This window comes from Ascidiella aspersa, chromosome 2, assembly GCF_963924565.1.
Source record: "Ascidiella aspersa chromosome 2, kaAscAspe10.2, whole genome shotgun sequence".
Taxonomy (NCBI): Eukaryota; Metazoa; Chordata; class Ascidiacea; order Phlebobranchia; family Ascidiidae; genus Ascidiella; species Ascidiella aspersa.
The window spans coordinates 25,529,903-25,544,775 of record NC_139448.1 but is presented as its reverse complement, the minus strand read 5'-3'; the positions used below and the strand labels follow the sequence as shown (position 1 = coordinate 25,544,775).

General features: G+C 37.7%; 1 protein-coding gene across 1 annotated transcript; it reads left to right on the top strand.

Moving 5' to 3' along the window:
• Positions 1-883: 883 nt before the first annotated feature.
• Positions 884-12,801, top strand: LOC146164500 (uncharacterized). Its single transcript, XM_083382713.1, has 12 exons — positions 884-1,013; positions 2,232-2,316; positions 2,671-3,024; positions 3,788-3,928; positions 4,098-4,170; positions 4,757-4,798; positions 5,072-5,206; positions 5,279-5,440; positions 7,144-7,449; positions 9,065-9,420; positions 11,324-11,511; positions 12,527-12,801. The coding sequence occupies exons 1-12, from the start codon at positions 923-925 to the stop codon at positions 12,799-12,801; spliced, it is 2,208 nt and encodes a 735-aa protein (XP_083238839.1). The 5' UTR covers positions 884-922.
• Positions 12,802-14,873: the final 2,072 nt, after the last annotated feature.

Sequence of the window (14,873 nt, the reverse complement as noted above, 5' to 3'; positions counted from 1 at the left end):
CGTTAACGTTACCACGATTGTTGCGCAACAACATAAAACCCTTAATCGTCATAGGCATGCTGTGAGTATAAATATGTTTTACCGCGAATTCTAACGTAATGGGAATTCTAACGTAATGACAGCATAAAAATACTGAATTTTTAGCTTTGGACAGATGCAATGGCTTGACGTAGGCTTGTCAGTCGCTCAGTGCTTTTAGAGTTCCGCAGTCTTGAGACACGTCAAATTATGGTTTACACCATGTACGTATAAAGGTTGTCGAAATGCGACGTTCGGTCCAAAAGTTAGCGACAGACCTTTTAACTTTAGCAGATACGTATCCACTTCGCAATGATACCGCAAAGAAGTTCATCGAATTGTATACGAGCTGGCACGTCAGACGCCATGGTGCTACTGCTGTGTATGAAGGCATAAATGACGAGTTAGTCAAACTGTTATATGAGGTTTTTATAAAGAAAAACTAAGGCAACAACTAGTAAGAATGAGGGTGCTTTGAATTGGATCAGAATTTATTTGAGGATCTTGCGGTCTTTAAAAGTTTACAGGAAAAAATAATTGAAATGTTCGTAAACACAAAATACCACCCAAAACATGTTGCTATCATTATTACAGTTAAGTTTGCTTAAATAAAAGTGCTTAATGTGAGGTTTATTTGTGTACTTTACGTGAGGTGTAAAGTTTTTTTTAAAAGTTATAATTCAATTGAATCTACCCGTTGGTCTTCAAACTCCCTCATAGCAACTTTGCCAAATTTAGAAAAGGCGTAGGCTATCAAATGTCCCCGTTTCCCCTCGTGCCGCATTGTTTAGAGTGCATTTAGCGGGGCAGCTATGCGTTGCAGCAATTTGTATTTACCATCTATCTCTACGTTTTCAGGCAAAACCCTCGAAGTTTTAAATTTTGTAAAGTAAGATATCGCCTTATGCGGTGGGTTTGTATATTAACGTGGTTTGTTGCTGCCAGAGGTGAACCAAATCCGCCGATCATTACAGACGCTTTATCTAGGCATATTGGTAAGGTATTTAACTATTCATGTTTCATTTTACATAGTGAACGTTTTATCGCAAATTGTTTGTTTGTTTGTTTTGTATTTACATTTTTTTAACGTTTGCTTATTTTTGTCGTAGCAGCATTAATAAGTACTTTAGTAATTCGTTAGTTTAACACTGCCTTTCTTTTCTTAATGGCTACTCGTGTAACTATAATCCGCAAATCACATTGGTTACCCTGGTGTTAATCGAAAAGTAGTAATAAACGGAATATTTGTTGTTTATTAACTTCATTATATTAATAACAGTAAATGAGCTGAAAAAAGGTTGGCGAAATAAAGAAATGGGTTGCGAAGTTTTGCATATGTTGTTTTACATTTTTCGCCTTACAGTATTGCAATTGCAAGAAAACAAAATTACTAGCATGTACTGTACAGTACACCGTTAGACATAAAACTTTGTTCTATAGCAGGATGTAGGTAGGTCATACAAACTTTCGATGTGATGCTATCTATGCCTGGGATATACGCAGACTTTATTGAAATTAACGCGGTTTCGGCAGAATGCCTGTTGTTAGGATTTTCGGTCGTATTGACGTTAAAAATATTGTGTGGGCTTATAGTTTTAAACTCACTTCCTTGGCAAATCATCGATGATATCGAAGTTCAAAACGCCTGATAAATCCCCTTTGCACAATACAAATATTTGAGTAAGGTTAGTTGCAATTAACGTATACTAAATCTATTGAAAAAACGTTTGTGCCTTTCACGTTTAAACTTTACAAATCAAGGTTCAACCGTATTACTTTTCTACGTTCAACAGAAACTGTTGTTAAAAGATTTAATTGTAGGCTTTTAAATGGGAAAACTTTATTGTTTAGCTTAAGTTTAGGACAGGCCACCAAGAGTGAAAAAATCGTGGTTATAGCCAGGATCGCAGACAATTTCAAAGGTATAAATTTATCGGAAAGCGTGGACTTTTAGCATCCTGCATATTCTGATAAACAGTAGATTGGGATGAAAACTTATTTATAAAGAAAATTTATTTAAACAAACTAACCTTAGATTCAAAATTCTTCAAAATTAACACGGCTTAAAACTTGTTTTGGCTGACTCTATACCTCTATAATCTAAAATTTGTATAGGTATTGTTAGCGCTGCGCGATGCTACAATATTGTGTTTTGTACCATACCGCCCCAACATCCACAAGCATTTTCGCCTAACACTAGTTATTTACAACAGGCAATTGCCCATCCGATATTGCTCAAACCTGTAGTGGATCTGCCAACTGCAAACGAAACAACACCAACAGCCGAGTGGATCTGGAGTAAGCAAAAATGCTGACTTAATTATTTTACTAACCTTTTTACTAAAATTAATTTGAAACCCGAGTAGCTTAAAAATGAATGTCGAAGCCAAGTAAGTCGAGTAAATTGACGTAAAATTGACATTCATTTTCAAGCTCAGTTAAAAACTCTCATGTAAAAATTAATCTCACACTAACAACGTAAACCATTTTCTCGGATTTCTACGGTTAGAGCACATTGAACTGCGAGCACTATTGATTCACATTGACCAAAAACGTTGATAAGTGCTTAGTTTGCGCGAGAGATTTTGGGCAACGTTTTTGTAGTTCGTTTTCTGTTTTACTCTCACCCAAGAACGTCTATTGACTATTTAGATGCTGGGGAACCAAAGGATCAATAGTCGGCGAGTTTCGCTGCGATCTCACAGAAAGCGAAGCGTGCACGTTTCCAGGCCTGCACTGCGCCCACTCGAACATTTCTCAGTCGCAGTGCGACCTAGGCTGTCACAGCACCTTCTACAGGTGCAAGGCGCAAGATCTCAAGCAATGTGCAAGCAGGGAATCGCTCTGCAACGGCAAGTTGGACGGGTGCGGACGCCAGACTGATGAAAACAGTTACGGCACCGGGTTTAGGTGCTTTAAACACGCCAAGATCTGCGTGATACCCAATCATCTGGTCAGCGACGGGATAGAGGACTGCGACGAAGGAGATGACGAGCGTCCAGAGAGGTTTGGTGATAGCTTTCTTCAGAATAGTTTAGTGGCGAAGTCGCTTCAAGATTAATATTTTAAGTAGGTTTCATCAGTGATTTTTGTTTAAACTGTGTTGGAGGTTTCATGTGGTTTTGAAACATATTAACTGTATAAATCAGGTTTAAATTGGCCGGACGTTTCAGACCACAACTTGAATCTTTCAAATATAGCAAACAATACCATGGAGGACAGACTAAACAAAATAAAACGTTCAGGCTGAACTAATCTTGTATAGCGTGTAAAAAACAAAGATGAAAGGAAAGCCTATACTCTAGGGATCGGAAACCTGCAGCCTGATGGCGAAATGTGGCCGCCAATGTAAGCATCCGGTCTACAACCTCCTTAAAAAAACTGTGACAATCATTCAGCAGCTTACTATTCGAAATACTCGTTTTATTCATGCAAAAAAACAAAAAAAAAACTTGAGCATTATGAAACTTGAGCATTATGAGGCCATGAAGGTCGTTTTATGTTTTTGGCAAGCCATCAAATGACAGATCCAGGGTTCCAAAATCATACCTTTCCGCCAAACTCTATTTGAGCCTAATTAAAATAAGTGAATTACATTGCGCATTTGCCAACTAAACTCTTGTATTTTTGTCCATACTAGCATCTAAGCTTTTCATTTTTTCAATTTATGTTTGTAAAGTCGAATAAGGTTGCATATAGCCTACCCCTGCTTTAAAGCAATGAACTTACTAATAATAGTCAAAGTTATTTATCCTAATCTTGGTTTCAGCTTCTATTTCAATTGTCGCGACAAAGCAATGAAAATCCCCAAGAGTAGATTATGTGACGGTCAGTTCGATTGCTTCGACATGTCTGACGAATGCTTTTGCTTTAAAGGCAATGTTCCCGCCACGTGTTTCGTCGACATGGGGTAAAAGAGAGTTTCTTATAGGCTATTATTGTTTGTTTTATCTTGTAATATTAAAATATAAAAGCTTGAAGTTGACTGTACAATGTCCCCAAACCGGATTGCTCTTTTGTGCTGGTAAACTAATGATATAACATACAGTAAGTTCTTAAACAAGGTACACACTTTGCAGATTGCTTAATTGCACGGAGACACCGCAGGATGTCAGGTGCCTTCAAAAAACACCTTGCGATGAAACATACCAGGTTTCCAATTTTAATGTTATTACTTCGGCAAATGTTTGTTTTACAAATATCCAAGCTTGTCGGGCCTAAAATAGAATGACTACAACAGGCCAACATTTGGTTCCTTTGCGCCAATATTCTTAACCGTTACTGAAGATGTACAACAAAAATACAACAAATCAATAAAAAACAGTGCTATGGTAAAGTTACTTAAAGTCCCGAGGTACTGTTTTCTGACAACAGATATTATTTTTCTTACAATAAGGCATTCTCTTTATTATATTATATAGCAGGTGTGGCCAATTTATGTTTGATTGCGATCGACTGAAAATTATTTTAGAGACTCTTGATCGACTGGTTCGGTACAAAATTTCACAAGAACACTTTAAATATTTTGAGCGCTAATTGTGTGCGACACCAACTGTAATGACGTATATACGAAGCGAACGACTCGGCGATCGACCGGTAGATCGCGATTGACGTTTCCCTGATAGGATATCGTGTACTGTCTGTAATCGTGTATTGAACCACTTTTAGCGTATCGCCAGCTGGTCTATAAGTTAATCTTTATTTTAAAACAATTAGTAAAACGCTGTTTTCTGTGTAGGAACAAACTACTTACAAATGCAAGCCGTTTCGCAACAGAACGGTAAGCATAGTTACCAATTTAAAAGATATTAAATTTTTTTGATATACACGTAAAGGCTATGTAGATTCGACGACTTTTATTACTGTTTTTTCCAACTTTTTTTTAAATCTAAGCTTATTGGTTAGTCATATGATTATTATGCTTTTTACCCTATTATGATTATTCAGATATTACTTGTAATGTAGGCCTACATATATATTCAAATTTGTGTAAAAATGAGTCAGATGCTTTCAAAGATTTACCAATATGCTGTACGTTTCTGCTTGTTTTCAGAACGTCATATCGGATTGTCGGGTGTGTGATTTGCACATTGATTGTCCCCTCGCTGATGATGAAATCAATTGTACCGACGACGAAAGAAGATTTTATTGTGCATCGGGAACTCCTATTTTTGTTCTTAGTGGTCAGGTATAGATTTTGCTTATAAAATTATCTTGTGATAACCAATAATGATAATGCGATACACTTATATTTCACTAGGTTAATGACGGAAGAATCGATTGTAGAAATGGTAGTGATGAATGCATTGATGTACCTGGATCAAATACACTGATGTTCAACAACCGTCAGGATATGCTGGGAAATACCTTTTTGGTCGTCTTGGTTTGGGTGATACTCGCTTTTGCCCTCGGAGGAAATTTAGTGAGTGTATATGCCTTTATATGTCTGAAATGTTTCGACATTTAATTTGCGTGAACTGTGTTAATATTGTGATAAAAAGCGTTCGAACTTTCATTGCTGTTGACAAATTAAACTCTAATGGAGTTCCCAATCTAACCAAATTCTCGTTCTTCGCCCAAGTGTAAATATTCAGTCAGTCGGCTATACAAAATAACTAATATAAAAATAACGCCTTTTTCACTTGAATATAAGGCTAATATTTAGAAAGAAATCCTCCCAAAACATATCAATAAAAGCTTGAGAAGCGCACCGCTCCGAACAAAAATCAGTCAGCATGGTCTAAAACTTTAATACAAATATGCATTTCGCCATATAAATGGCATCATCAGTTCGTCTGTACAAATAAATAGAAAAAAATTAAAATGTAAATGTAAAATAAATTTATAAAATACATCCAAGATGAACAAAGACAAAGACAGTCTGCGTATAAACCCCAACCACTACTGTAAAAACAAAAGCAAAAGGAGCATGCGATACGTGTAGCGGCCTCAGAAAAGCCACTGATAAAAACACGGCCCAGAGGGAAGCGGTATGAGAATCAGTGACGTAGCAAAACACGGTAGATAAGAAAAGGTGGAAAGGCAAAAGCAAACCTAAAACCACAGTTAAACAAGAAAGGTGCGGATTTGTGTTTTCGTTTTGCGTTGTGCCGTTCCATTTTCGGAATGTGAGCCATATCCGTTTTCTTGTTTAACTGTGGTTTTAGGTTTGCTTTTGCCCTTCCACCTTTTCTTATTTGTATTAAAGTTTTTATATTTGTATTAAAGTTTTAGAACTTGCTGACTGATTTTTGTTCGGAGCGGTGCGCTTTTCAAGCTTTCATTAATAAATTTTAGAACTTTTATCGTCGGCATTATGTGTTCTGTTGGAGGGCCAGATTCTGTTGTTAATACACATACAAAGCTTAAAACATATCAATTGACATTATACACTTAGTTTATAGAGCATAGAATAAGCCTGAGCAATATGTTTTAGTGCCCTGCAACCATCGCAGTTTAAAACTCGTGAAGCAAATAATTCCAAGGGCAGGGAAGCGGTCGACGAAATATTATGGGCAACCTTTTATACTTACGGGCCAAATATCAGTATGCATATTAAACCTCATGCAGAATATGTGCACTTGGTTTAGGCCACATGTCAAACGCATTTTTAATCTACCAGATTCACCTTAAACATTCTGTCAATTTAGTCAATATATTTAATGATCATGTAGTACTGATCGATAAGGAGATTTCAGGAAACCAAGTTTGATCAAAAGGTCACCCACGTATAGCCTAACAACAAATGCAATAACAAAGTGTGCGACAACCGATTGAATAGAATTAGTACTTGATACTCTTCTTCCTGGTCGGAGTAAAGATAACAGCTCAAGAAACTGAATTTGCGATTAATAAATTTTATCCAAACGTTCCATAAATCATTTCGCATTCGTGTCGTAGGCCTAAAACTAAAGCCTGCTGTTGGCGCGGGCCACACATGTTTGCTATTTGCGCCGCATTCAACCCTGAGGTGGCAGGTTCACACCATGGTATAGGTTATTATATGTTAAGTTTTTGTACCAAAAAACTACACAAGATGTAGCTTCCAACCAATTATTACACACGTTTATGTCAAAGCCTGTGCGATTTTAATTAACGCGTCAACTTGTCTTTATACACTTTCAGATCGTTTTAGTCCAGCAGGTTCGCGTTCTGTGGTCGATGCGATATCAGCACGACGCTTTGGCCTCGCTTAGGGCCAACCACCTTCTGGTTCTCAACCTGACCCTGGCCAACCTGGTCATGGTGGCCTATCTGGCCTGTCTTGGCGTGTCGTACGAGATTCTGCGGGGTTCCTACTGTCAGGAGGAGCAGAAGTGGAGATCGGGTCAGACCTGCACGGCCATGGGCATTTTGGTGGTGGTCTCCACCGAAACGTCGGTGCAAACACTGGTCGCCCTCTCTGTGGTCAGGCTCTATGCCGTTCGAAAGGTAGCCGTACATATTCATTTTAATGCAAATGGTAAGAAGCAGAGTATCTGATCTCAACGATATCATTTTCTCATCGGTACCGCTAACAAACCAAGTCAAACATACTACAAAATAAACCTTAAGTATAGTATTTGACACACTTGCAGGAAAGAAAAGCATACCATCATAACGTGTTTAATGATATTTTACTAGTGGATTGATGCATATAAAAAACTTTTGGTATTTAAAAATTTTGCTAATTTTCTTTAAAATACTAGGTTTCTTAGATATATACTGAAAAAAAAGTTAAAATAATTCACTGTACTATTTTACATGTAACGCAACGCTAACATATTTTTAAATGCGAAAAAATCAATATTTCCAAAAGGTCATAAATACATCTAGCAATGTTTAGAAACATGTATAGATTGGTGTTAAATGCTTTTGGAAAGCATGTCCTGAGTCATACATTAAACATTAGAAATCAACTTCTCTACGATAGTTGTTGTGTCGCTTTATTTAAATTAAATTAGGCTATTTTTATATCGGTTGAAATCAGAGGTTCTTTAACTGCCCAACGTCGTATGTTGTTAGTCTTGTTTCTAAACACTTGCTGTTAAACAGCTTCTCCGTCACATGTGTTGCGTCACTTAAGGAAATATGTCAATTGCGTCCATCACGTCAAACTAACTTGGCCTTTGAGGTTTTCTGGGGCCAAGAGTTGAAAGGGAGGAAGTCGGTTACATACGACAGCGTTGCATACGGCAGCGACACATTTACGTCTCTGCGTTCTTTTTTGACTGAACTATATCTTGGGCGACACTAAGTACATGTATAAGTTGTCTTCCTAAATTGTGATATGCGTAAAACAACGCAAAATGTTGAAAAATAATTCATCTAAAAACTTGAAGTGTGTAAATCGTCCTTAAAATAAAATGGCATGGTATTTTATTGTGATTTTTCTGCGCTTTATTTTAACACATCTTTTAATTTCATTCAAATCGCGATAGAAACTAATGTTTTTTAAAGTATTGAAAACTACACCCCTGTTAGTCTCAATACCTAATTGCCTAAAACATTTATGCATTTATAAAAACGCCGGTTACGACGTTATCAGTAGCAATGCCGTTTTATGACCACCACGTGATGTCACACGCTACCAGAATAACGTGTCCCATGTCAAACTTATGTGTTTATCGAAGCTTTTGTCATAAGATAGTAACGCGACTGATAATGTGATAACCGGCCTTTCAATAACAAAATATATGTTAAACAATTGGTGTAGCAAGCCTGCTTTACCTGTAAGTCTCTTGCTTAGAGACAGTTGATGTTGCAAAGCCGCAACATTTCGCCCTGAAGGTTTTTAAGAGGCGTTAATTCGTCTCGACTCTCGGTATTTATATGACGTTCGATGGAGGCAGTTATTTTACAGCAAATTGTGTAGCACCTAAAACGTTGCAAAAACAGCCGCGATGGACTAACGTTTGACAATGATATGAGATTGTGTTTAAACCGTTGGATACAACGAAAATATAAATTAAAAATTCAATAAGATAATGTCAATCAAAAAACCACAGACCATCAATACGTTTTGTTCCAGGGATGCGAATTTTTTCATTTTTACAATTTCGTACAGCCTTACAACACGAGCAAGAAGCCTAAGCTGAAATATCTCATCCCCTTCATTCTTTTTACTTGGGTTTTGTCGGTTATCATCGCCTGGGTTCCCCTGTCGTCCCCCTATCGTCACTCGGTGCCAGACGAGGTCTGGCTGCCCGACAACCCCTTCCTCGAAAACGTCGAGGCCAACCTGACAGCCGCCAAGGACTACCTTTACCGGTTCGTCGCCTTCGCCGCCATGGACGACGGCAACGTCAGTCGAACCGACATGAACGCTCAGATCGCCGGCGCTAACACGTGGGACCAGGCGGTGGCCGTTCATCGCCAGCTGGCAGGCGACCCTGCCGACTTCGATATCAAAGGACGATTTACGTAAGAGAAAAGCGGCATCAACTACCACCGAAATAACGTAGTATTACTTACCGTATTGAGACCGCAGGCACGGCAAAATATCCAATATAGACACAACATTATATTTAAAAAAAGAGAAGAAAAATGGAAGATGCACAGCGAAAAGATGGTTGATCGCGTCAAACATTCACATATAAAAAGATATATTTGTACTTAACAGAACCACTTTGTATAACTAAACTTAAATTCAAGGTAACCCCTAACAAACGATCTAGTCTCACTGTATATATGAGACCTAAACACGTTACGGCTCGACATGATTTCCGATTGAAGTATGAGTGGAGAAAGCGGCTTGTTGGGTGAAATTAGGGACTGATTGGGATCTTGATTAAGCTTCGGTCGTTACATAACTCGTGTTTTGAAATTTAACTCATTTAAAAATAACTTTCTTTAGTTTCACTATATTTGCATGGTTATCTTGAACAGCTCTTTGTGTAACGACAGCTGTTCTTGTTGGGCTTTTTTAATTAAAGGGCGATTTACGTAAGACTTCGACATACGCGTAAGAGAATGAATTCTTGTGCTGTTTGACCTTTTGTAACGTGACAGCCCGTCGCCAATCTAAAAAAGTGTCATAAACGTGAAGTGATATTTTTCAAAACAAGGAAACATAGCGTAAATCGTCTTTGAAATGTAATTTCCGCATAAGTTAGGCACCCATAATATATTTCTACCACACATTTTTTTTATAAAATTATTTATTCATGATTATCTTCTGTAATAAAGTATTGTGTTCGCGCGTCTTTTTAAATCTTAAGTTCAGTTCGAAAAAAACAAATTTAAATTCCAAAGTAAGACTAAAAATGACCGATAAACTGCATTACGTTCACCTGGCTTTAAAATGTATTAAGCAGCTATATCACACGTTGGTCCAATATTTTTCTTTTAGGATTTCTATACTTTTCAATTATCTCATCATGTGGATAAGGAAGTAACTGGATTTAGAGTTATTTCTTGATAAACCCAATAATTTCTTTGATAAGAAAAAAAACAATAATGGGAACTTGCTGGGAACAAAAAATAATATATGTCACATGTGTACAAGTCGTCCGGAGAATAGGCCTAAATTGTTAATCAGTAAAATTCTTAAAATTACAAAATAATTCAAGCAGTGTCTTCTCACTATGTTGAAAATTAAAAAATGAGCTATTCGAAAAGTTTAAAATGATAACTACTTCTGTATGGTCTTTGATATTCTTATTCCTTCTTACTACAACCTCCAAAAATTATGCTCCAAAATTTAAAGCAGTGTTTCTTAAAGTTTTTAAGCCTGAGCACGGTAAAAAGAAAACAATAAACAACTATTTGTAACTTGTCAAGCTGATTACAGACAGGGAATGGTATTACAAGTTTTCTAAGGTGGTGTTAATTCAAGTCTTATCATGCTTGTAAGCGTATTCGTAATTCAAAATTAGGTTGGAACACTATATACGGATCTGTTCATAAGTTTAATGGTGAAAATAACGTCCCAAATAGACGTTAAAAGCGACATGCTTTATTTTCAAACGTTTCGGCAATTTCTAATGCCATCATCAGTGATATGAAGGCCACATCGGTGTTTTGGGCCGTTATTTTCACCATTAAAATTAGGTTGTTTTGGAAAATAAAACAAATGTTTAGCTACACTCTTAACAATCCCTCAGGGCGCAGTATACTTTGCCTCGGCACACAGTTTAGCAATCACTCATGTATTCTACCGAAAATTCATAAACAAGAATATCCAATAAAATGTTACGTCTTTTGATTAACAGTATACTTTTTATTGGCCAAAATTTCACTAACAAAGAGTCAGAGTTGTATATATGGTTTCCGGGCACGAAAAGTATTTTTAAGTTAATGAATAAATGTTTCCTGTTTTTTGCAGGTATTACAATCTCCACAGCGTTTGCATCCCGGATATTTTCCCGTCAAATTCGAGCACGCACCTGGTCTTCTCGCTGGTCGTCACCAATCTCAACCTTTTCTCGTTCGTCTTCGTGGCGCTGGTCTACGGCGCCATTTACGCCAAAACCATGCTGAGTACCACAGCCTACATCCATGGTGCCGACGCAGGTACAAGACATTGGGAAGTTTTAAACCGCAACCGGTACCTAAAAGACGTGAAAAATATTTTTCTGTTTTTTACACTTGAAGCGAATATGCTGCACCTCTAATATTGTAATGCAGTAACCATCGAACTGTACCTAAATTAGAGTGTGGTGATTCATAAATTGGCGTGAATTGCACCATTTTCTAACTTTATAAGAACTTAAAAACAGGCTTTGTTCTATTGTCGAAAAAGATTGACGAATTTAATTCCTGCGATAAATCCTATAGTCACATCAAAACTATTTGCTTTGCGTTAGTCGATGCTCGTTGCACAAGGGGTGCAGTAAAATAACAGGGCCTAGCTGGTTTGAAACAAGTTGCGATGAAAACACTTCGAACTACAGAAACCGCTTAAAAAGACCGAGAACGTGTGGTAAATTCCTAATAAAAATTTGCACATATACAACATTACAGCATATCTCAGAGCGGGAATCCCATAAAAAGTTGCACACAAGCAACAAACGGTTGCGTCTCGCCTTTAACGCAAATGTTCCTTAAAATATAAAAAAAAAAGAAAAAAAGATTACGCGCGAAGCAAGTTGTTGTAAAATTTGGCATAAATGACTACTAATTTCATCAGTAAAATAATCAGGATCAAGATATACATATTAAGCCAGTGGTCTCCAGCCTTTTTCGTAATTTTTTTTTCGTTATTTTTTACTCAGTCGTGCTTTTCCACTGAAAAGGCTCGTCGGCACTTTGACAATATTTTATATTTTTAGGATACATTTATAGAATATATTGTCTATATAATCATAGAAAAAACAAAGTCTAGAAACATTGTTTCCACTGAAAAGGCTCCCCGGCACTTTACTTGGAGCTTATTCTTTATCAGTTTTAACTTTTAACTATTATACTACACATTTTCTTTGTATCGCATTGCAATGACTTTACGTCATCGATTGTTTTCGCATAAGGCCTGGTCGTGAAAACAAAGAAATATAGAGAATTAAACTGAACCCATTGTGTGCGTTTTTAGTTGCCATGCAATGGAAGGTCTTCCGCATTACGGCCATCAACTTCTGCTGCTGGATTCCGATCTACATCGTGTCCTACCTGCGCCTAGCCGGAGTTGTGATAGCCGGTGACGTCTACGCAGTGGCCGCAATCGTACTGCTGCCAATCAACAGCGCAGTCAGTCCTCTGCTCTATTCCAACGCCGTGCCCGTCTTTGTACGTTACGTTAAGTCCTACTGCGCCAGATTCAAAGAAAGCCCGATGAGACGTAAAAGCGTCGAACTGTCGGAGCTGTAGGCCCCCGCATTTCGGATTGCTGTAGTCAGATCGCTTTGACGCGAGTTTCAATGTATATTAAATTTACTTTTGAGTCGACTGTTTTGCGCTGCTGTGTTGCTGTGTTGAATATTGATTGCAATTGGGATCGCAAATCACAAAAATAAAGATGATTAGGGCGATCTTTTATGTGAACTTCGATTAGCTTATTTGCAAGCATTCAATTACTGCTGTCACAAACTATCAGTTTTTGTTTTAGAATAGAACGTAGAATACATGATTTTTTCAACTTTTGATTACAAAATGTATTTCATAAACTACATATTATAACAACATACGAAATTGTGATACAGGTAGAAACGATACGCTTGTGTACAAAACAAAACCATGAAGTCGATCAGTTATTATACTTAGAGACCAGAAACAAATTTAGTTGTAACTATTATGTTTGATAGGTAATGTGAGTTTTTCATACAAAAACGTACCTCCGTCCTATTCTATAGCAAATGAAATCATCACAATAAAACTTTAGAAAAAAGTGTGAGCAAAGTTAGTTAACTTTAATCATTAATATAGTTCGTTCTGAGAAATCCAACTTTAGAAGCAAAACCTTTGCTTTGGATTACAACAATGTGCGAAACGGCCATGTTGTTTTGGTAACGGTTAGACGAGAACTGGTATTAACATGTATTACCCAGTTAGCATCGGGTATTGGCACCGAACCGTTAATTTTGTACATATATTATAGTTTCCAATAGTTGCTTTGTAAAATTATGCAAAAATCTATATCATAGCATACAATTAGCCTATCAATAGCAAAGCGAAGAATCAATTCTTACAATATTGTATAAACTTATAAATAAGTTCGATATAAGTTTTAAAGGTTAAAAGGTATATTAGTAGGCTTGCCATTTTTTAGAAATGCAAATCCGGGACGCATATTGAAAACTGCAAATAAACTAAATGTAAAAGAATGTAATGCAACTAATTAACTATAGACAATGTTGCGGTTTGTTTGATGTTTTGTCAGAGTTTATTTTTCATGGCCTTATTTTTAAGGGTGAAGACTATGCAGAAATCGTTTGTTTCGCTCTTGCCCCCTAAAATGCTCCTTTAATAGACAAATACATATCCCAAAACGTTTCCTTTCGACTTGTTTCTGCTTACATAAACAGACATGGTTGAAAATTCCCAGCCTTTTTACCATGGCTTTACTGATGCGGAGGGGAACAGTTTGCTAACGGTTACAATTTAGGTAAAAACTAAGCATAATTACGTAATAGGTACAGTCGGTGATTTCCAAAGCTCTGATAGTTTCTTTACCAGACTTGTCTTGGATTGCCGATGGATTTTGGCATTGCGACCATTTTTCACCAGACGCGAAGCTATAGCGTTTGCGGTGAGAGGACACTTGCCCCGCCTTGCCTTGCCACGGCCCGTGAGTCGATTAATGGTGAGCCACGCCTTTCGGCTAGAGTGCGTGAAGTCGATGGACTCTACTGTCTCGATCCAGCGAGCTTGGCGCTTTCGGTCTAGGTGGTCTACCAGTTCATCGGCTGCTGATTTGGTTTCTTCAAAATTGCTGGAGCGTTTAAACTGGCTATACAGGGCCTGGCAGTCCTGGTTCCAGCATGGGACGTACTTATTGCGGAATGGGTGGGTTTTAAAGGACCGGCTATTGATGTTATTGAAACTCTGTGCTGTGACCGAGGGAACCGACTGATGACGTGTCGTTCAGGAATGGCTTGTCCAGTAGACACTCTAGCACAGCGTTTCTCAACCGGTGCGCCGCGGAGCACTTGTGCGCCATGGAAGGCTGCTTGGTGCGCTGCGAGCGAAAGGAAAAAATGTCGAAATCATTCCAAAATTAATCGGAATAAGACTTAACGGGCAAAAAAACGTTTTTAACAACTATAAAACCCATATAATATAAAACTGCAAGCAATTTAAGAGAAATATCGCTACACCTCAAAAATTTCGCGCTCCCTTCGCACGCAAGGTGCGCCGCCACGTTTTCATACATTTCTAGGTGCGCCACTAAGTAAAAAAGGTTAAGAAACACTGCTCTAGCAAAAGCAAGGTCTGGATTGCTT